Genomic DNA, 22,827 nt, shown 5'->3' on the forward strand with positions numbered 1-22,827 from the left:
GTTAACTCCCATCAAGGCTAACCTGGGCTACCTATGAGTTCTAGACCTGCATGTAAAACCTCCTCCTCCATAAAAGAAAAAAAAAAAAACAGATCACTAAGGAGTTTATCCTGGACAGTGCACTGCTGGGCTCTTCCAAGGCAAATCTCCCTTTTTCTTATCTCTTTTACTTTCCATTCATCCCCCTCCCCCGCGATGGTTTCTCTCTAGCTTTAGAACCCATCCTGGAACTCGCTCTGTAGACCAGGATGGCCTGGAACTCACAGAGATCCACCTGCCTCTGCGCCCCAAGTGCTGGCACGCGCCACCACTACCCAGCTCCTCTTCTGAACTCCAGACACTTGAGGGGCCACCAGCTTCCTGTCATCCCATTATTGGTGGAATCACTTTCCCTCATTCCTGTGATCCAAGGAGTCCTACCCCTGTGTAGGGAGACACCCAATAATACAAATGCAGGTGCTAGGAGCTGGGGAACTATGGCTGAAGGGTGGGGTGCATCATCTCCCCCTCCCAAGGATATTTTCCTGGGCCTGGAAAGGGCGCGAGCAGAAGCAAAGCACTGCTGTGACCATGGGATGGGGGTAAGGGTTTAATGCGAAGACACACAGATGTACTTTCAAGATGTGCCTGATGGTGGTGGGGCGCGCCTTCCCAGCACTTGGGAAGCAGAGGCAGGTGGATCTCTGTTGTACATTGTTTTGCTCTTTGACTTTTTGAGGGCCCCGCTACTCTGCTCCAAAATACATCACACATAGAGTCTTTTCTATAAATGTCTGGCCTCGGCTTGTTTCTATCCCAGCTCTTCTTAAATTGTCCTGTCTACCTTTTGCCTCTGGGCTTTTTTCTTTCTTACTTCGTGTGTCTTACTTCTTTCTCCGTGGCTTGCTGTGTAGCTGGGTGGCTGGCCCCTGATGGTCTCCTCTCCTTGTTCTCTTGCTTCTCTTTCTCCTTCTCTTGCTTTCCTCCTTCTCTGGCTCTTCAAAGAGTGTTAGGGGTCTCCTTCTGTTTATACTCTGCCAGTCCCGCCTATCCTTGATCCTGCCTTGCTATTGGCCGTTCATCTCCTTATTAGGCCCATCAGGTGCTTTAGACAGGCACAGTAAGAGCTCCACAGAGTTAAACAAATGCAGTGTAAACAAAAGTCACACACCTGAAAATGGTATTCCCCCAACAGATCTCTGTGAGTTCGAGGCCAGCCTGGTCTACAGCGGGAGTTCCAGGACAGTCAGGGCTGTTACACAGAGGAACCCTGCCTCAAAAAACAGAAATAAATAAATACAATGTGTTGTTGAGCAATGGGTAAGAGGCATGGGACATACATGCTCACTCAGAAAGCCAACGATGGAAATGAGTGGAACAAGTTCAGGCCATCAGCAACCTGTCTGGTTTCTTTAAAAGAAAAAATTTATTTAGCCGGGTGGTGCTGGTGCACGCCTTTAATCCCAATACTCAAGAGGCAGAGACAGGCGGATCTCTTGAGTTCGAGGCCAACCTGGTCTACAAGCACTGGTTCCAGAACAGCCAGAGCTGTTAAACAGAAACCCTGTCTTGAACAACCCCCACAAAAAAGTATTATGTATATTCAGTGTTGTGCCTGCATATATGATTGCATGCTATAAGAGGGCACCAGATCTCATTCTAGATGGTTGTGAGCCACCATGTGGTGGCTGGGAATTGAACTCAGACTTCTGGAAGAACAGCTAGTGCTTATTACCTCTGAGCCATCTCTCCAGCCCTGTTTCGTTTCTTGAGAGAGTCTCACTATGTAGCCCTAATTGACCTGAAACTGGTGTACACCAGACATACTGTCCTCAAACTCATATCCACATCCTCTACTTCAGAGTGCTGGAATTAAAAGTGTATGACACCAAGTCCAAACTGTTTAGTGTGTGCTTTTTGCAGCACTGGGGATTCAGCCCATGCCATCAAGTGCTCAGTCATTGAGCTAAACTCCCAACCCCTCAGTTTACGAAATACAGGCATTTTCTACCTTGTGGCAAAAGAAGTCTAAGATGCCATAGGTAACCTTTAAAATCTAAATTTCTGCACGCAGAATTTTGGCTGATTCCCATGTCTGTGAGAAGTAGCAAGTGCTCTGTGGCCTTGACAACAGCTTCTAGAGGCTAAGGGTGGAACCCAGCTCAGAACACTTGCCTGGCATCAGCAAGAGGAGATGCTGGGGTGAAAGGGGGAGAAAAGAGCTTCAAGAGAACTTAACTCCGCTATCCCATCTTTAAAAGGAGACTACAAAAAATCAAAGTCTTTCATCCGGAAAGTTAAGAGCTCTGGTTAGGACCCCCTAACCAGTTTCCCCGCTTGAGCTCCCGGATCTTAGTGACCCATTGTCAAATAGCCAGAGGAATGGTAAATTAGTCCTGCTTGGGGTTCTTCAGTAACCTCCCTGTGACCTAATAAACCCTGTCTGGTTGATCACTTTCTCTCTGCTGCTCTACTTGGGCCACATTTTGCAGAACAGTTTGGGGGCTAACAGCTCACTCAGTTTTTGAAGCCAAACTTTAGGGCATGCAACTGCAGAAACTAAGTGGGTTATCAAACCTCTCTGCTACCTATGGAGATATTTATTTTAAAATTTAATTTAAAAATAAGGGATCTGGACGTGGAAAGCCGAGGCGGGTGAATCTTTGAGTTCAAGGCCAGCCTGGTCTACAGAGCTAGTTCCAGGACAGCCAGGGACACAGAGAAACCCTGTAAAAGAAGGAACTGCAGAGATGGTTTAGTGGATAAGAGCCCTGAGTTTGCATTCACGAGTTTCTCTTGCAGAGAATCCAGGTTCACTTCCCAGCACCCTCATGGTGGGTCACAGCCTCTGTAACCCCAGCTGCAGGGGATCCGATGCCGCCTTCTGACCTCGTGCATTTGGCATGCACATGGTGTACATACATACATGCAGATGAGATACACAAAGTGTGGTAAAGACTGCCTGTAGCCACAGTGCCACAGGGCAGAGGGGCTTGCTGGCCAGCCTGGGGAAAATGTCAGAGAGAGTGTGGTGTGTGTGTGTGTGTACATGCTCTTGTGAGTCGCCACATGTACTCATGGCATGTGTGAAGATAAGACGACAGCTTTGTGGAGGTGGTTCTTAACTTCCACCTTTACCTGGGTTTGGGGTTAAACTCAAATCACCAGGCTTATGAGCACTTTTACCCAGGAGCCGTCTCACCAGCCTTTATTATTTATTTACTTATTTTTGAGTAAGGTCTCACTAAGGTACCCAGGCTAGCCTTGAACATGCAGTCCATCAGCCCTGGACTCCTTTGCTGCCTGCAATTACAGGCCTGTGCCCCAGGCCTGGCTCCAGGTGGTTTACTTTTCCTTACTGTTTCTATTCACAGTTGCATTATTTTGCCCAGTGATATTAGGCAAGGAAAAGGTGCAAAGGGTCCTAATTGGGAAAGTAGAAATTTAGGTTCTCTGTTCAGAGGTGAATTTGATCCTGTTGATGGAAGTTTCTATCCTACTTGGTCCTACAGCCGTTCAATCCCAAAGAAACACACAGAGACTTATATTAACTATAAACTGTTTGGCCTATTAACTTAGGCTTATTATTAACTAACTCTTACAACTTAAATTAACCCACAATTCTTGTCTATGTTTACGTGGTTTGGAACCTTTTATCAGTGAGGCATTCTTATCTGTGTCAGGCTGGTTAACTGCCTTTTTCAGAATTCTCCTAGTCTGGTTGCTCCACCTATTTTTTCTGACTGCTACTGACCAAACAGCGTTTTATTAAACCAGTATGAGTGACAAAACTTAACAGTGTACAAGAGTTTTATCCCACAGCATACTCCTGTATGTGATCACAAAAAATTCACGTGCATCTTTACATGCAGGATATTAGCAACCTGCAAAGTAAATTAAAAATAAAAACAACTCTAGTTTTGACCTACTGATTAAAAGCACTTGCTGCTCTTGAAGGGGACCTGAGGTCAGTTCCCAGAACCACAGTGTTAAGTAACCCACAATTCCTGTAATTCCAGGTCTGGAGACCTGACAGCCAGGTCTGATATAATGGCTCAAGCCTGTAATCCCATCATTGAGGCAGAGGATTATCACCAAGTGAGGACCAGCCTGGGCTAAAGAGTGAGCTACTATTTTAAAAAGCAAACAAAGGATTCAAGCATGGTAGCCCACACCTTTTATCCCAGCACTCAGGAGGGAGAGGCAAGCAGACTTCTAAATCTGAGGCCACCCTCGTGTAGAGCAAGTTCCAGGACAGTCAAGACTACACAGAAAAACCCTGTCTCAAAAACAAAAACAAAAAAGAGGCAGTGGTGAAACATGTTTTTATCCCAGCACTTGGGAGACAGAAGCAGTGGATCTCTGTGAGTTCGAGGCTAGCCTGGTCTACAGAGTTCAAAACAAAACAAAACAAAAAGCGCACAAATGTATTTCCTCTGTAACTAAGTACTGAACCTCCCTTCAGGCATGCTAAGCAAGCATTATACCACTGAGAGTTAGAACCCTTCAGACCCTCCACTTTGATTTCATCTGGTCTGTGGAGCTTTTAGTTTAGGAGCTTTTTTTTTAAACATTTATTTTTTAATTCATTTTACATTCCAACCAAGGTTCTCCCTTCCATCCCTCTTCCCAACAGGTAAGGGCTCCCATGGGGAGTAGATAAGAGTTTGGCACATTAATTTGGGGCAGGCCCAAGCCCCTCCCCTCTGCGTTAAGTCTGAGTATGGCATCCCTGCATAGGGAATGGGCTCTAACAAGCCAGCCAGGAGCTTATTTTTAAGACACAATACAAGAACATGGAAATTACATGAAACTCAAGTTCAAGTATCCACACGACTCATCCACTCGTCTACTTTATTATTGTTGTTTATTAAATTACGTGTGTACCTGAGTGCTTGGAGATCAGAAGACAAGTTGCCAAAGTCTGTTTTCCATCCTTCCGCTATGTAAGTTCAGATGATCAAACTGTCTTCAGGTTTGGCAGCAGAAACCTTCACTGCTGGTCCCGCATCCGCTATTTTCTCTATCTGCTTTCTGAGTGGACAGGATTGAGTAGTTGTGTCTAAAGTATTTATTTCTCATCATAAATGCATTCCAGGGGCTGGAGAGATGGCTCAGCAGTTAAGAGCACTGGCTGTTCTTCCAGAGAATGGGGTTCAATTCTCAGTGCCCATCTGGTAGTTCACAATTGCCTGTCACTCTAGTTCCAGGGGATCCAACACAGGCATACATGCAGGCAAAACACCAATGCACATAAAATAAAAATAAAACTCCCCCCCCCACCCCCCAGTGCTGGGATTAAAGGGACACGTGTACCACTACCACCTGATTTTTTGTTTTGTCTGTTTTTTGAGAGGACAGGGTTTCTCTGTGTAACTGCCCTGGCTGTCCTTGAACTCTCAGATAACCGCCTGTTTCTGCCTTCAAGAGCTGGAATGTAAGGCGTGGGCCACCACCGTCAGGCAAAATTACAAAGAGAGAGAGAGAGAGAGAGAGAGAGAGAGAGAGAGAGAGAGAGAGAGAGAGAGAGAGAGAAAGAGAAAGAGAAATAGACAATTGTATTCCAGAACTGGAGTATGAGTGAAAAATAAAAAGGGGCATGCTGCTCCTAGGTATGGTGGAGAAGAAAGATTATAGGGGGGATAAGGGGAAGACCATAGGTAGAAGCAGAGACATCTGGGAGAGTCCGAAGTGGACTTGACCAGACTGAGCTGGGCTATGTGGGGAAAGGGTGAAGGAAAAGGAGAGGGAAGAGCCGGGAACCAGGCGACGCAGCCTGGAGGTCGAAGGCACAAAAAGGAGCGGGTGACTAAAATGTCCAAATGTCTTCTCTCTATAGGGAAGAGCCTCTGGCAGAAGGGCAGCCCATCACCTGGGCTGGAGAGTCAGGGCAGAGGGCAGGGTATGCCCGCCGTAGGAACTGAGGCATGCTGGGAGAACCTGGGTCATGTCCGCTTCCATAATCAGGCACATCAGGCATTTTTCCCGGGTTTGAAGTTAACAGGGTATAACTGAGTTGGTAGAGTGGTTGCCTGATATCCAACAACTTATGCTGCCAGCAAAACTACACTCAAAGACGAACAAAAACAAAAGACCCCAGGTCCCACAGGGTAGGAGGGGACCGAACCGACTCACTCAAGTTCTCTTCTACTCCAGCCACGAACCCCCTGCCCACCCACGTAGGCCAGATAAGTTTAATTTTATTTTCTTTCTTTTTTTCGAGGCAGGGTCTATGTAAACCTGGCTTTCCTAAAATTCACTTTGTAGATCAGGTTGGCCTCAAACTCAGAAAATCCACCTGCCTCTGCCTCCGGGGAGCTGGAATGGACGGCAAGAGCCGTGCCCTGCCAAGTGTAATTTTAAAAACAAATTAACACACCGGGGAAGCAAAAAACAAACACCACAGGCATGGACCGCACGGTAGTGCACGCCTTTAATTCCGGCGTAGTTCACTCGGCAGGTGGAAACTGAGGACTTGGCTACAGAAGACCGGTCTTCCAAAATTAATTAATTAATTAAGGACAAAAATAGAAGCACAACAAGGGGCAAGAGTGCCCTCTCCCGGCTACAGTCTGCCCAAGGTCAAGGGAGCCCGCAGGGGTCTACACGCCGCACGACCCTCCCCGGAGTCCCAGGATTCTCGAGGCCCCGGGTCCTTCCCGGAAACCGGAAGAGACGTAAAGAAGGCGGGGCTGAGTTTTAGAAACCGGACCGTGAAGCTTTGCGCTTCCTCTTTCCTGCCAGCGCCGAGCGATGGGTGAGTGTTGCTGTGGGCCGGGTCGGGCTGCGGGGAGCGAGCGCCATCCGTCTCCATCCTGCCCCGCAGCCCTGCCAGGAGCATGTTCGGCCAGACCGTGGGCCACGAGCACCCGTGGGGAGGGCTGGCCGTGGGTTTGGGCCGCCGAGATCGCCGCGGCCGCTTCCCGGGTTCCGCGCTCCAGGCTGCGAGCAGTCCATCATGGCTGCCGCGGGCCGCACGCGGATGATGACACCTAGGTGTGCTGCATACTCCCGACTGCGTCGTGGGGAGGCCAACCTTGGAGAGCTGAGTGTGCGGCCCGCTGGCCGAGCGGGGCCCCGGAGCTGGCCGGGTAGCCGGCACCGAGGCCCGATCGCTCAGTCTTGCGTCCCCGCTCCCGCACACAGGCATCTCTCGGGACAACTGGCACAAGCGCCGCAAGACCGGGGGTAAGAGAAAGCCCTACCATAAGAAGCGGAAGTATGAGCTGGGACGGCCTGCGGCGAACACTAAGGTGGGTGCCGTGATCGGGGGTCGCTTGTCTGAGCGCTCTGTCTGGGAGGCTGGGCATCGCACGTGTCCTCGTGCGGAGGGAAGTCCTGGAGAACACAGGGTCGGTGCACCCGCTCTAATGGGCATATGCTGGGGACCAGGTCTTGTAGGACGCCTAGGAGTGGGCTCCTTTTGTATTAGTCCTGTAACGTTGGGGCCTTTTTACTTTCTGTGCTTGCGGGGCCTGGCCTTTATTTTATTTTATTTTGGAGGTAATTGGAATGATGAAAAAGTATCCTTAGGCGTGGTTGTGGCCGTCTTGGTCACCTGTATGCCACTTGCCCGTGAAAGGACTCGTCATAGTTACACTGACTGTTACCTCCATTCTATCTAGCTCAGGTTTCTCTCCTGGTCCCCTCTCTTCGTGGTGACCACGTTCTGGCTTTCTTGTGTTTTCCAGATTGGCCCTCGTCGCATCCACACGGTCCGTGTGCGAGGAGGCAATAAGAAGTACCGTGCCCTAAGATTGGATGTGGGGAACTTTTCCTGGGGTTCTGAGTGTAAGTCCTTTGGCAGTATCAGAGTATTTAAATTTGCCGTGTGTGAAAGGAAGACCTTGAGGTAGCTGGAGAGTTCTTTTCCGATCTGATCTAATGCGTTCTGCAACGCAGGGTGCTTCCTAGAGATTGCTGAGAAAAGCTTTGAATTAAAGGAAAAGGTAGTGTGGGCCAAGAGTAGGGCGGCTGGGTAATCTGCCCTTCCTGAGATAAAGGACCCTGGGGAAGGGGGCACAGCCAGTGGTTGCTCTGTGTGCTAGAGGTAGGAGAGTGTGTGAGCGAGCGTGTGTTCGCTGGAACCAGGTACAAGTTAAGCAAGTACCTTGGTGTTGAGCTGCCTTCCCTGCCTCTAAATTGTGAATTTCCCTTGAGTGCAGGTTGTACTCGCAAAACAAGGATCATTGATGTCGTCTACAATGCATCCAATAACGAGCTGGTCCGCACCAAGACTCTGGTCAAGAACTGCATTGTGCTAATTGACAGCACACCGTACCGACAGTGGTACGAGTCCCACTATGCACTGCCCCTGGGCCGCAAGAAGGGGGCCAAGCTGGTGAGTTGCTTTGCTGCTGGAGGATGAGGGGGGGGCTGCCTTCTTGTGATGAAAATACTGTCCAGTTCTGCTACTGAAGGAAGGAGATGAACACTTGTGTGCTGAAGAAGGCAAGCGTCGGGATTTGCGGTTCGGGAAGACTCGGTGACTTTCCTGGTGACCAGTCATTTGTGTTTCTTTTTATTCAGACTCCTGAGGAAGAAGAAATATTAAACAAGAAACGATCAAAGAAAATTCAAAAGAAATATGATGAAAGGAAAAAGAACGCCAAGATCAGCAGTCTTCTTGAGGAGCAGTTCCAGCAGGGCAAGCTTCTCGGTAAGATAGATGCTGCTGTTGGGAGCGGGAGTTGGTGGTGTGGAGCTTTACCCTTGCTGCCGTTAGGTGTGAACGGTGGGGTTCAGAAAGCACGAGTGGAGATTGCTGCTTGCTGTGGGCCTGAGGGGGAAGCCGTGGCTGATGCCTGTCTCGGTGATGAGAACTTTGTCCAGTTCTGCTGCTGATGTCACAAGTGAGGATAAAGTGTATCTGAGGAGACAGTTGGCCTCACGCCTGCCCTTTGGGTATCAGACCAACTTGGTAGGTTGAGTGGGGCCTCTTTTACTAAGGACCACCTGTTCTCTTACAGCCTGTATTGCTTCAAGACCAGGCCAGTGTGGCAGAGCAGATGGCTATGTGCTAGAAGGCAAGGAGCTGGAGTTCTATCTGAGGAAGATCAAAGCCCGGAAAGGCAAATAGACCACCCGTCATAGCTCATGTAATAAAGGTGTTTATTATTCTGTATATATATTGTCTGAATGTGTGCCTAGGTTTTTTCCTGCTCCTCTGAGCAAAGCTGGACTCATCTTCACTGTCCTACCCATGCAACCATACTGTAAGACGTGGTGCCTAGTCCATTGAGAACAGTATTTAGAGTAAAGTCAGTGTTCTGGGTCTTTTTGTTTTTTGAAGCAGGGGTTCTCTGTAGAACAGCTCTAGCTGCCCTGGAACTAACTCTGGTAGGCCTCGAACTACTCACAGAGATCCATCTGCTAAGTGCTGGGATTAAAGGCATGTGCCACCACCATCTAGATTCCTGGGTCTTCTGGGAGCCTGGAGTACTTTGGTATAGAGGCTTGTGAGCTCTTTAGTGCTGAGCTCTCCAACAGTGTTGGTGTGCTTATATTGTCAGGCCAGAGAACTGTCCCTTTCCTTTGTAGACTTGGGTTTTTAGGGTTCTATTTGCATGTGTGTTAGGCGCTGGCCTGTATGAGTATTAAGCACATGGCTATACCTGCAATACCTGCAGCCTTGTTATGTGGTTCATGGGAAGTCTGGGGACTTGGACATTCTGTTGAGGATCTTGACAGTCATACAAGTTATAAGAGAAGATGTCTTCACAAGGTTAATAGTTTGGGGGACTTTTGAGGTAGTCTCAGAAGCTCCACACCAGGCTGATTTCAACTCAGTATCATCTACATCCTGGGTGCTGGATTAAAGGTATGCACCACCATGGTTACATGTTTTAACGTTTCCCAGAGAGGTTTAGCAGAAAAATGGGACTTTACCCAAAATCAGCTGTACACCCTAACCCAAGTGGTTGGCTACCCAGTGCAGGGTCTTCATGCTCATTAAGCAAACATTTTATCTGACGCTCCAAAGATCAAAGGTTTGGAGGTTTGTTTTGGTATTGTTTGTTTGTTTGGTTTGGTTTTTTGAGACATGGTTTCTCTGTGTACCTCTGAAGCCTGTCCTGGAACTCACTCTGTCCAGACTGGCTTCAGACTCAGAGATCTGTCTGCCTTCTGAGTTCTGGGATTAAAAGTGCAACACCACTGCCTGGCAGGTTTTTGGGTTTTGTTTGACAGGATTTCTCTGTGTGACAACTCTTTCCTGGAACTTTACCAGGCTTACCTCAAACTCAGAGATCTGCCTCTGCCCCCCTAGTGCTGGGGTTAAAGGTGTGCACTGTCCTGCATGAGATCAGGTTTTTGTTTTGAGAGGAGATGTTCTAAAACAAGATCTCTGGTCCTGGCTGTCCTGGATTTCAGATCCACATGCCTCTGACTTGTGAGATTAAAGGTATGTGCTATCACCCCCCAGCAAATTTTAGAGTTCACAGGGGACCTGCTTACAATTCCAGAGGGTTAATTTGTGGTCATTTTGGTGGGAAGCATTGCAGCAAGTGGGTATATCACCATAGCAGTAGCTGCATTTACAGCTGTCTGAAATGTAAGAGCCAGGGGATGGGTTTTTGATTTTTGAGAGAATTTCTCTGTAGTTCAGGCTGGTCTTGAACTCAGATCGCACCTGTCTCTACCTCCCGAGTGCTGTGATTGAATGTGTGTGCCACCACCGCCTGCCTTAACAATCTTTTTGTGTTGTTTTCCTATAGTCCTGGCTGCCCTTGAACCCAATATCTGTTTGCCTCTGCCTCCCGCATGCTGGGCTTAAAGGTGTGTACTCAGCTAACCCCAGGGCTTTATGAATATCAAATGAGGATTCTTCGTGAGCTGTATGTATCTCTAGCTGTCCCTCCCCACCTTAAGACCAATGGAATGTTTTAAGAAAGAGTCAAATTAAGCCCCCTTTTATTTGTTAAGCACTGACTGGCCTGGCAGTGTGGCACATACTTGTTTTTCCTTTTTTTAAATTTTTAGAAATTATTAATAAATAAATAATAAAAATTAAAAATATTCATCCTGCCTGTAGTCCAGAAGAGGACACTCATAGGTGGTTGTGAGCCACCACATACATGGTTGCTGGGAATTGAGCTCAGAATCTCTAGAGAATAACAGTGCTCTTAACCGCTGAGCCATCTCTCTTTTTATTTTTAACTTTATTTCATGCGCATTGGTATAACAATATCAGATTCTCTGGAACTGGAGCTAGAGACATCTGTGAGCTGCCATGTGGGTGCTGGGAATTGAACCCAGGTCCTCTGGAGGAGCAGTCAGTGCTCTTAACCACTGAGCTGTCTCATCAGCCCCCTCTGGTGTTTTTGTTTTGTTTTTGAGACAGGGTTTCTCTGTAGCTTTGGAGGCTGTTCCCTACAACTCACTCTGTAAACCAAGCATGACTCACACTTTTAATCCTAGCAGTTGGGTGAATCTGAGTTCAAGGTCAGCCTGTTCTACAGAGTGAGTTCCAGGACTACACAGTGAATCCCTGTTTTGAGAACAGTATTCTCCGTCATTAACATCCACAAAAACATTTAGCATTAGTTATCACTGCTGTGCTATTGTCTGCACATTTAAGATTTGGATAAATGGCTCAGCCTGTGTAAACACTTGTCACACAAGCCTGATCTAAATTTGATTTCCAGAAGCACAGGGGCTGATTCTTAAAACCTCCTGTCTGCCTCCCAAGTGCTGAGGTTAAAGGCGTGCACCACCACTGCCTGGTGTTGGTGTTTTTAATTGCCTTTGAGATGTCGCCACTGATAAAGGCTTGTGGTGCCGGTCCTGATGACCTGAGTCCAGTCCCTGGAACCCACAGTGTAGAAGGATGGAACTGGGTCTCCAACACTGATAAATGTATAGTTTTCATTTTGAAAACTGGAGAGGGCAGCCAGGCAATGATTCACAGTGAGCCAATGGCTTTATTCTCATAAATAAAAAGCGAGCATTGCAAATAAAGGCCCCACAGCACAGCCACTGACCTGCCTTCAGAGTGAGGTTACTATGGTAAGGAATGTGTCTTTTCATTTTTTTCACGGCTTTGTTTCTAAAAGAGCTGTCCCAGGCCAGCAGTCCACCCAGCATCTACACAAAACTGGAAATGCCACTTCGTGAGCTCAGTGCTAAATCAAAGGCAGCACAGAGGCCAGGTTGGACATCAGGCCAGACTTTTCTAGGGATGCTGGCATTCCCCCAATGTTTTGGGCGTAGCTCCCCAGTGCCTGAAAGTGTAACCTTGCCTCTGTGTTCTAACCCTATGTATTTGGCCTTTTCTTTATTCTAGCTTCCCCCCCAAGCAATCTATCCCACTATCACACTAAAGGAGATAAACCCTACCCCCAGCTCTAACTCCTTGCCATCTTTGCTTTCAAGGGCTGTCCCCAAATGTTTTCCCCAGTGGAAAAGTTGCTCCAAATGCAACTGGGGAAGAAGGCAGGGTGGTAGTCACCGGCAGAAGGGCTTCTTAAGGTTCCAGGGCTTCATCCCCAGATTCTTCAGCCTCATCTATACGGCTTGCAGCCTCCTCGACACCCAACTCGGTCCGCAAGCGAAGCAGGTGCGGGGTCCTGGGGGCACCGCGCGCTCGGCCGAAGTTCCGCAGGCTTACAGCTGGTGACAGTGCTCCTGTGCCTAGGAAGCGGCCCAGTAGCGGGGTCTGCGTGGAGGGTGCTGGCAGGTCGGACCTTGGGGACGCCTCCACCTGCAGGCACTGCTCAGGGTCGTCGCTCATGCTGCCAGTGCCAAAGGAACATAGACAAGTATTGACTCTCGGTGTACTTGTCTGTATCCTCATAGGGTGCCCAGGGACTAGGCACCAGTTTCCGGGTCAAATCCCGACTCACCGCAGGTTGAAGGTGGAACCCAGAAAGGAAGGACGCAGTGACTCGGCGGCTGTGGCCACTGTATAGGGTGGCTGAGGTTGGGCCTCATCCCAGTACTGATCTTTCTCGGCAGGGGGCAGGTTCTGGTACATGTCATCCACAGAGAGCAGGGACACCTGAGCCAGCAGAAGGGCAGACAGTAAGCCACAACTGTTTCTCCTCTGCACACCTGGCTGTCTGCCCCGTCGTCCCGTCCCGTCCCCCCCCCCCCCCCCCCGTCTCCCCCCCCCCGTCCCCCACCCCACACCTAACCTGCAGGTTTCGATCTATGAGCTGGTTGGTCTCAAAGTCATCGTCATCCTCACCAAAGGGGTTAATGAGCTGTTCAGCTACCTATGAATTGGAGAAACGGTGTCTTTGGGGCGCAGAACTCCCTCCCCTCAACTACTCAGCATTGCAGTGTGATAGTGATTATCCATGACTGTCTACAGAGTAGAATGCTTTACCCACCTTGAGCCAACCAGCATAAAAGAAAAACTGCAGCAATGTGGTAAGAGGCACGAACATGTCCAGGTCCCCCAGGGCTGGAGAGGGCCCCTTCCCTGGATCCTGAGACTCCTGAAGTTTGGCAGCCCCTGTTTCTGGCTCCACAAACTGTCGACCCACCAGGGAAAGGGCAAAGAAGGAATACACAGCTATCGTCACCACCTGAAGAAAAAGCAAGGGTCAGAGCACCCTGGGACAGAAAGAAAGTCTGTCCCTGCTTTTGAGGGCCTGGAGAGGTCTGCCGAGTGATTCAGTATGGACTACTGGGCGACAGTAGCAATAGAGACAAATCTTGTTTTCACTCTTTAAGACAGGGTCTCTGTGTAGCCCTGGTTGCACTGGATGGAGCTTGTTAATGTAGACCAGGCTGTCTTCGAACTCACAGAGATCCACTGTCTCCCAAGTGTTGGAATTAAAGATGTGTGCCACCATGTCTGGCAGGACAGGATCATCTTTTTTGTTTTTGTTTTTCAAGATTTTCTCTGTGTAGCCTGCTGACCTGAAATCTGCCCTGCAGACCAGGTTGGCCTCTAACCCAGAGATCTGCCTACTTCTACCTCGGTGAGGGGGTTGAAGGTGTGTGTCACCACTACCTGACATAAAGATTGAGTTATCTTGATGGGTGTGAAGTAAGGTTTTTGAGGATGACCCTCAGCAATTCAGTACCTCCTGAGACTGACATGGTCTAGGTGAAGAGCCATCTCTGGCCCTTGGGATCTCACACACTATAGCGCATCCAATAGGCTCCTGAGCTGGGCAGGTGAGACAGTTACCTGGGTGTAGACAAGGGGGATGCTGATCCAGTCATAGTGAAACAGCATGCTGCACTTGGCACGATACTTGTTCAGCTCCTGGAGAAAGCAGGTGACCGGGAGGTCAGAGGAGACAAGGGAGATGGGGAAGAAAGCAGGAGATGCCACATAAAGATAACCTGGTCCAGGCTTGAGCCCCAAGCTCTCAGGTCATCAGGCTGAGGTGCTTAGGGTAGGAAGCAATTTCCGGCCCTGGAGCCAGAAAGACCATGATCCCAGCTTCACTGACATACTGTGTGAGGGGATTTTCTCAACTCTGTGCCTCAGTTTCCTTATCTGTGAGAGGGGGATGATAGTACTTTTCTTTTAGGGTTGTTTTGAGGACTGAGTGAGTCAATGCAAGGACATGCTTCCCAAGTACACAGTAGCTAGGCCTAGTGGCACATGCCTGTAATTCCAAAGTTTAGGAGGCAGCGGCAGAATTGACGTGGGCTTGAGGCCAGCCTTGGCTAAATAGTGAGTTTCAGGCAAGCTTGAGCTATGGAGAGTAATCTTGTACTTCCTCCCAAAAAGTGTGTGGTGGCATATAGTTGGTGCCTTTTAAGTGTCAAGTACCAAAAATATTCTGAAGCCAGTGGAACCAAGGATCCAAACCCTAAACTGACTTACTTCCAGTATGAGGCAGAGAGCGATGTCATCACGGATTCGTCCATCCTTGCGGGCCTGGGCGGCGAGGTTAGTGAACCAGACGCAAGGAACCCAATACTTGTTAAAATCAGATTTCAAGCTCTCAAACTTTTTCCTCTCTTCCTGAGACATGAAACCTGCCAGGGTGAAGAAGGTAAGGTGCAGACGTCTCCTGCCGCCAGGGGGCGCTAGGAGTCCAGCATCTGGCTGGTCTCCCTAAGAACCACTGACTTCTCTGGAATCCTGGAGCGCCCCCTAAGGGTCAAACCTTTCCATCACGGGAGGAAAGCCAAGACATCCAGCCACCCACCCAGGGCCTGCGACCACCCAGGCACCTGCATCCACCACGTGCTCCATAGTGGGGAAGCGCTTGAGCACACGGGTGCTCACGGAACGCAGCACCAGCACGGATGCCAGGTTGGCATAGCGGATGAGAGTTCGGCGTAGTAAACGGCCACTCTGGTCCACACCGTGCACACAGGCTGAGATGACACACATTAACTGATCCGGCAGTGGGATGCTTGTGTACTGAGACCACCATCGGTTCACCACCAAAGTCACATAGAAACCTAGTGAACCACCATGAATAACATGGCCAGAAAGAAAGGTGCCAGGCATTAGCGTGGTAGTGTATGGGACTCTGGGGCCCTTCTGGTTCCACTGCCTGACTGGGAAAGTCGGGCTGGGAAGAGGCAAAGAATACAAACTTCCGGGTTATTTTTGACTCTGACACCTTTTCTCTATGAGGGTTGGGAGGGGCAATCCCATCTATCTAGCTGCCCTTTGGTACCCAGAGTGGGGTTTTAAGGCCAGCTGGTGTGTCAGTGAAGATTGAGGGTCCAGCAAATGACAGGCAAGGAGTAACCCAGAGAAACTGTGGACCCAGGCTCTAGCCTTTCTGTCTGCTGGTTGACTCCAGGCTAAACTGCCCAGAGTTGTCCCCAAAGGTTAGAGAACATGGTCAGGAGACCAGGGAAAACTAGAAGGGGGCCTCACCCAGCACGAAGGACAGGGGGATGAGGTCTGCTGAGCGGTTGCAGTATCGGGCCACCTGGGCATAAATATGCTTCTGCTCCTGGGTCAGCAACAGCCTAGGGCACATCAGGCAGAGACCCGGGTTGGAAGGAGGCCGGCAGCACAGGTCTTCACGGGCCAGGGTTCTGAGCTGCTCTCACCGGTATGTGATGCTGAGTACAGCATACAAGGCACTGAAGAGCAGGAACTCCTTGTACAAGAGTTTGTAGATGCTGCCTCTCCAGCGGAGGAGCAGGCCAGAGAAGGCTCCAAAGCGCGCCTCTGCCACCTTGAGAGTGTAGGACACCGTCATGGTGCTGGGGTCTGGGGCAGAAAGTCACAGAGCTGTCTTCTTCTTTGCTTGTCTTCCCATTGCTAAGACTAGCACCCCAAGCAAAGTCCCTTCATCTCCGGTCACTCATCTTCACCCTGTGTCTGTAGATGAGGGGTAAAGACAGAAGCTGTAGGACAGACAAAGTACAAACTGTCCTCTGCAGAACATGGCTGAAGCCAGGATGGAGTCGGGCAGAGTGGTGCTGAGCTCTGTGCCCCTCACACAGAGGTTCTCTACAGCCTTTCTACCTCTGGAGCTGAGCTAACTAGATTCTGAAGTGTTGAGGACAACAGTCCCAATTTGTTAGGTATGCTGGCGCGTGTCTCCTATCCCAGCATTCAGGGAGTCAAGGCAGGAGGTCACCAGTTCAAGGCCAGCCTATGCTGTATAGCAAGGTTTTGTCTCAAAACAAACAGGAGGCTGGAGAGATGGCTGAATGTTTGGGAGCACTGACTGCTCTTCCAGGGGACCCAGGTTCAGTTCCCAGCACCCTCATGGCAGCTCACAACTGTCTGTAACTCCAAGGTCTGACACCCTCGCACAGACATACATGCAGGCAAAACACCAATGCACATAAAATAAAAGAGAAAGAAAGAAAACCAGACCCTACTCCAAACCAGAGCCACCACTTTTCCTTGGAGCTTTTCCTCAAAACCTACTCACCTGGTATCCCAGGACCCACTCACCCCTATCCGCCTACCCCTGCCAACCTGATCTCAGGAGCCCCTCACCTCACTCGCCCCTGCCTATGTGGTCTCAGACCCTCACTCTCACCTGCCTACCTGGTCTCAGAAACCCCTCACCCCCCCCATGCCTACTTGGTCTCAGGAGCCCCTCACCCCCACTCGCCCCTGCCTACCTGATCTCAGGAGCCCCTCACCCCCACTCACCTCTGCCTACCTGGTCTCAGGAGCAGCCTGGAATAACTGAACCAGACTGCTCTTCACAGGCTTAAGTAGCTGCTGGGCCCATAAAGCTAGGTTGGACTGGCGCTGTCATTGATGGATGGAAGCTGTCATCGAGCTGCTTCTGGGAACTAGGTGTGTGCTACTATCCCTTTGGGGCTGGGCTGGTCTTTGAGTAACCAAAGTGCCAGGTGTCCTGACCCCACAGCTCACACAGGAGACACCATGTCCTTTAAACGAGGGACAATAGGGATTACTATCCTATGCTCCAGGTGAGATGACAGTTTAGGGTAAACTTGTCACAATATCAGCGGCTGATCACAGAGTACTAACTTAAGGGACAGATAAACACTGTCCCTTAAAAGGACACCATTTTACCTTCCTCTCATGGAATCTTTGTCACAACCCCCATCATGTGCCCAGTTTCACGGATTACATCCAAGAGGCAAAGGACTTGCCCAAGGTCATACAACTAGATCATGTTGGAGTCAAGACACAAAGTCTGGACTTGGAAGGCTGGAAGTTGCCTGATTGGGCCTACAGCGGGACTGGAACACTTGGCACCAGTAGCCTCAACACAGTGCCAGGCTTCTGTCCCAGGCTCTAGAGGTCCTGATCGGGCACAACATAGGGTGAAAGAGTGCATGAATCTAGGAACTCAGCACGACGCACATCCTTTTAAGTTCTGGGCCCAACGCCTTGACTGCTAGATGCTCTCAGGGACTCTCTCTCTCTCTCTCTCTGTTTTTTTGAGACAGGGTTTCTCTGTGTACTCTGGAACTCATTCTGTAAAGGAGGCTGACCTTGAACTCAGAGATCAGTCTGCCTCTGCCTCCCAAGTGATGGGATTAAAAGTGTGAGGCACCACCACCTGGCAACTCGTTCTCCCTTAGACGCTTGTTTTAATTTATGTGTGTGTGTGTGTGGGGGGTAAATGTATGTATGTGCACCACATGTATACATGGGCTCACAGAGGTCAGAAGAGAATGTTGGATCCCCTGGAGCTGAAGCTACTGCCCGCTGTTTTCTGCCTGATGTGGGTGCTGAGAACTGAACTCAGGTTCTCTGGAAGAGCAATATAATATATTCATGCTCTTAACTGCGGAGCTCCTTCTCCAGCTCCAAAATAGAGCATTTTTAATAATTCTTTGAGAATTTCATACAATGTATTTTGATCATGTTCACCCCCTCCTTCCCAACTCTAAATCTATCCCAACCCACTACTCTCCAATTCATTCTCTCCTCTCTCTCTCTCTCTCTCTCTCTCTCTCTCTCCTCCCCCTCCCCGTCTCTCTCCCTCTCTCAACTCACCAAGTCCAGTTGGTGCTGCCCATATTCTCCTGAGTGCACAATCCACTAGAGTGTGATCAACCTTCCAGAGGCCACACCTTAACAAATCTACAAATCTTTCTCTCCTGGAAGCCACAAACCCCATAGCCCCTCAGTGGAGAGGTGGAGGCTTGTGAAGGTCTTCCTCCCCCATTGCTAGAATGTTGCCTGACTTGATGGCTTGATCAGTCTTGTTCAGGCAACGGGTCTTGTGAGCTCCAGGGCGCATCAATCCTGTCATTTCCACAGACACATTCTCCCAAGTGATCCTCAACTCTGGTTCTTACAGTTCTTCCTCTCCGCCTTCTGTCGTGGTCCCTGAGTCTTGGGCGGTGGTTATGTTTTAACTTGTACACTGCTTGCATGTCCTGATTCGAGTGTGGCCATCAGAAGGACCACCTGTGGGAATCAGTTCTCTCCTTCTACCACATGGGTCCTGGGGATTGAACCCACATCTTCAGGCTTGGCAGCAGGTACCTTAACTTGCTGAATCCTCTAGGCAGCTCTTTCCAGCCTCTTTTTGTTTGATTGCATAGTGTTGCTTTTTTTTTTTAAAGCAATGATTATTTTGTGAATTTTTTTTTTTGTGGCTTTGTTTTGCAACAGGGACTCTGCATAGCTCTGGCTGTCCTGGAATTCCCCCGTGCGCCAACACAGCCCAGCTGTGGCCTTATCCTGGCCTTGGCACCTTGGCATTTATCCTTCCCCTCCCATCTTCCCTCCCTGCCTCCTCTCTTTCTCCCTTGCTTCCTGGAGATCCTGTGCCCCACACCTTCATGACCCTCACATTTGTGCCTGATGTCAGCTCCCTGCTTTGTGAATTTCTCACAGAGTTAGGACACAAGGTTCGTGACCTGGAACCTCTGTCCAGGAAGGAAAAGGAACCCATTTGGCCGCCCTCCTAAATTACCTTATCTCCCTTCCCACTGAGCATAGGTCCCCTTCTCCCAGCTTTATGATCGCAGAAAGGGAACCATCCTGCCCATAAATCACTCGCCCTGCTCTGCTTCTCCATTTTCTTCTCACTGGTCCTGCCTGCCAATGCCCTCCCCTCCCCACAGGGATGTTGTGTATATGGCTCAGTACTTAACAGCCTGGGGGTGCAGTCAAGCTGCCCACATTCCTGAACTCTCCAAGCTTCAGGACCTCGGACCAGCTACTTATCTGTTTATTTTGACAGGGTTTCATGCAGCCCAGGGTCGCCGGTGTAGTTGAGCAGGATCTCGAGTTCCTGAACCTCCTGTCCCCACCTTCTAAGTGAGACATAGATATGCCACCATACCAGCCTAACTCCTTTATGCTTGATCAGTGAATCTCACCAAGAGGAACTGGGGATGACAATACCAATTGCATCGAGTTGCTGGAAACATGAGTTAAGGTATAAAGTTCTCAGACGGGCAGGAGGAAAGCAGGAAGCATAGTTTAGATGCTAGCAATTGTGTGTGGGGGGGACGGGACAAGAGTCCCTTTGTAGCCTAAGCTGACCTCAAGTTCCCTGGGCTCCTGAAGATGACCTTGAATTTATGGTTCTCTTGCTTCCCATTCCCAAGTGCTGGGATTAAGATGTATATCACCACACCCAGTTTTATGCTGTATTGGGAACTGAACCCAGAGCCTCCTGCATGCTAGGCAAGCACTCTACCAACTGAGCTGAATTCTCAATCCGTGTGTGTGTGTGTGTGTGTGTGTATGTGTGTGTGTGTGGTGTGTATGTGCGTGTGTGTCTGGCTGACTGGCTGACTGGTTGGCTTTTTGTGATCATATATTCCCAGGTGGAGGCCAGTGATCAACCTTGGCTGTCATTCCTCAGGAGCTGTTCACCTTGTTTTTTAACATAGGGCCTTTCACTAGAACCTAGGACTTGTGGATTAAGCCAGGCTGGCCAGTCAGCTCCAGGGACTCACCTGCCTGCAAGTCATAAGGGTGTGCCACCATGGATTCCAGGGGGCAAACTCAGGTCCTATCCTTGATTGGCAACTACTTCACTGACTGAGCAGTCGCCCAGCCTCCTGCTTTAAATCTTCCTTCCTTCCCTCCCTCCTTCCTCCCTCCCTCCCTCCCTCCTTCTTTCCTCCCTCTCTCCTTCCTTTTTTCCTTCCTCCCTCTCTCCTTCCTTCTTTCCTTCCTCCCTCCCTCTCTTCCTTCTTTCCTTCCTTCCTCCCTCCTTCCCTCTTTCCTTCCTCTCTCCCTCCTTCCTTCTTTCCTTCCTTCCTTCCTCTCTTTCCTTCTTTCCTCCCTCCCTCCCTCCCTCCTCCCCTCCTCCCTCCCTCCTTCCTCCCTCCCTCCCTTTCTTCTCAGGTATTGGTATACAGGTGTGGGTCCACGTGGGTCCGTGGGATGAAGACACAGCTCACCTTTAAGACGTTTCTAGCCTCTCAGCTGCAGGTGGAGTCAGCCTCTCTTGGGACTGAGACACCTTCCTTTCTCCAGGGATATTTTTATTGTTCTCCATATTTACACTTAAGCGAGCTGATTTCCATTCCTCAAAACAAGCTGACTGGGCCTCCAAAGGGACAATGCCGAACGCACCCCAATTTAGGAAGATCACAGTTTGCCGCATTTTTCCTCAACAAGTTTTGCATCCTTGGGAAACTATCAGACAAGATTTACGTAGAGGGCAACAAGAGAAACGAAAGGTAACCAAGAAACAAAAGATGAATTCAGGCTAGGTGCTAGCACTCTGGAGCCAGATCAGGTGGAGCCAAGTGGGAATTCTCCCATATTAAGAAAGCTCTCTCTGTACCCCTGGCTGTCTCAGAACCCAGTATATATGCCAGACTGGCCTTGAACTCACAGAGATACATCTGTTTCCGCTTTACAAGGGCTGGGATTACAGTCATGAGCCACTATGCCCGGTTTGCTTTAAATTTCTTTTAAAAATTTTGCTTGGGCTGGAGAGATGGCTCAGTGGTTAAGAGCATTGCCTGCTCTTCCAAAGGTCCTGAGTTCAATTCCCGGCAACCATATGGTGACTCACAACCATCTGTAATGAAGTCTGGTGCCCTCTTCTGGCCTGCAGACATACATGTGGATAGAATATTGTATACATAATAAATAAATAAATAGATAAAAAAAAATTTTGCTTATTATGTATACAGTATTCTGCCAGCATGTATGCCTGCAGGCCAGAAGAGGGCACCAGATCTCATTCTAGATGGTTGTGAGCCACCATACAGTAGCTGGGACTTGAACTCAAGAACTCTGGAAGAACAGCCAGTGCTCTTAACCTCTGAGCCATCTCTCCAGCCCCTTAAAATTTTAAATTACATTTACATTACTTAAATTACATTACATTACTTATTTCCTTATCTGTGTGTAGATGAATCAGTTCTCTGCCCCCACTGTGTGAGTCCTGGGGACTGAACTCAGGTCAGCGGTGGCAAGTGCACCTCACGGGCACCCTTCACACTTTTAAAACTTAAAATGGGTTGATTATTCTTATTATAGCTGTGTGTATACACGAAGTGCATGTGCAGGTCAGAGGACACTTTTGTAGAGTCTCCTTCCCCCTTTATGTGGGCTTTGAAGGGAGAACGCAGGTTCCCAGTCTTGCATGGCAAGCCCCTTTACCCTCTGAGCTACCTCACCACCTCCTCCATTTTGCTTTTTGTTCATGTGGAAATTTTACTCTGTGTCCCATGCTGGTCTCAAAGGCGTGAGGTGGGCTGTGGTACCACCAAGCACTCAAGACTCCTTACTGATTAACCCAGTGTTCCCTCCTCCATCTGCACCCTGATCTTTGCGGCCTCTCTTATTCTTGACTCGCCTCCTCCCTTAGGTTCTGACCAAGAGAACTGGCTCTGATTTGCCGAGAGGACCAGAGCAGGAGGCGGGATAGCAACATTCAGAATGGACACACAGAAAGAGAGCACAGAGAAATCTCAGAGGCAGCCCATCTTCACACTCTGGAAAGAAAAAGAGAGCTGGGAAGAGAACGGTGACATCTAGGAGGTAGACAGTGCAAGGACACAGGACCAGGACCCCACAAGAGTCAAGTAACTGATCAGTAGAGTCAGGCCAACCTGGCTCTGGGGAGCTGAGTTGACCATGGGGAAATTGTTCCACCCCTGTGAGCTTTCATTTCCTTTGGGGATTATATTTACTTCCATATCACAGGCTTACTGGGAGCAATCAATACGCTAATTGCTTAGGTCAGGGCCTGGGTCAGGGGAGGGCCATAAATGGGGAGCACGTCACATGGGGAGAGGAGGCCCAGGCAGGCCCTGCAACATCCCGGGACAGAGCTCAATGGTAGAACACTTGCCTACATGCGCGGGGTCCTTGGTTTGATTCCAGGACTGAGGGTTGAGGGAGATGACAACATCTAGAAAGATCTCCTGGTGTCTACCTCAACTCCTGGAGGAGGGTTCAAACACCTTGTTAACTTCCCAAGTTGAATGATTGCCTGAGATGTAGCTCTATAGTAAATCACTTTCTTCACAGGCCTGAAGTCTTGGGCT

At 49.4% G+C, this 22,827-nt stretch overlaps 2 protein-coding genes and 4 non-coding genes across 7 annotated transcripts; 5 read left to right on the top strand and 1 right to left on the bottom strand.

The window, feature by feature from the left end:
* Positions 1-6,617: 6,617 nt before the first annotated feature.
* Rps8 (ribosomal protein S8) lies at positions 6,618-9,103 on the top strand. Its single transcript, XM_048430620.3, has 6 exons — positions 6,618-6,736; positions 7,126-7,232; positions 7,671-7,770; positions 8,145-8,320; positions 8,509-8,638; positions 8,949-9,103. The coding sequence occupies exons 1-6, from the start codon at positions 6,733-6,735 to the stop codon at positions 9,056-9,058; spliced, it is 627 nt and encodes a 208-aa protein (XP_048286577.1). The 5' UTR covers positions 6,618-6,732; the 3' UTR covers positions 9,059-9,103.
* Positions 6,957-7,035, top strand: LOC125398074 (small nucleolar RNA SNORD55/SNORD39). Its single transcript, XR_007231273.1, has one exon. It is a non-coding gene; the product is annotated as a small nucleolar RNA SNORD55/SNORD39 (small nucleolar RNA).
* LOC125398078 (small nucleolar RNA SNORD46) lies at positions 7,485-7,588 on the top strand. Its single transcript, XR_007231276.1, has one exon. It is a non-coding gene; the product is annotated as a small nucleolar RNA SNORD46 (small nucleolar RNA).
* Positions 8,362-8,429, top strand: LOC125398077 (small nucleolar RNA SNORD38). The gene has a single exon (XR_007231275.1). It is a non-coding gene; the product is annotated as a small nucleolar RNA SNORD38 (small nucleolar RNA).
* Positions 8,787-8,857, top strand: LOC125398076 (small nucleolar RNA SNORD38). The gene has a single exon (XR_007231274.1). It is a non-coding gene; the product is annotated as a small nucleolar RNA SNORD38 (small nucleolar RNA).
* Positions 9,104-11,880: 2,777 nt separating the features above from the next.
* Positions 11,881-17,070, bottom strand: Best4 (bestrophin 4). Of its 2 annotated transcripts, XM_087904688.1 has the most exons (10): positions 17,024-17,070; positions 15,961-16,234; positions 15,782-15,876; positions 15,121-15,354; positions 14,768-14,922; positions 14,120-14,197; positions 13,311-13,508; positions 13,113-13,193; positions 12,822-12,976; positions 11,881-12,710 (listed from the first exon to the last, which is right to left on the bottom strand). In XM_087904688.1, the coding sequence occupies exons 2-10, from the start codon at positions 16,110-16,112 to the stop codon at positions 12,443-12,445; spliced, it is 1,416 nt and encodes a 471-aa protein (XP_087760814.1). In that variant the 5' UTR covers positions 16,113-16,234; positions 17,024-17,070; the 3' UTR covers positions 11,881-12,442. The 2 variants fall into 2 exon arrangements, with proteins under 2 accessions (XP_087760814.1, XP_087760815.1); XM_087904689.1 differs by lacking the exon at positions 15,121-15,354.
* Between the last annotated feature and the right edge of the window lie 5,757 nt (positions 17,071-22,827).

This window comes from Myodes glareolus, chromosome 3, assembly GCF_982192425.1.
Source record: "Myodes glareolus chromosome 3, mMyoGla1.1, whole genome shotgun sequence".
Classification (NCBI taxonomy): Eukaryota; Metazoa; Chordata; class Mammalia; order Rodentia; family Cricetidae; genus Myodes; species Myodes glareolus.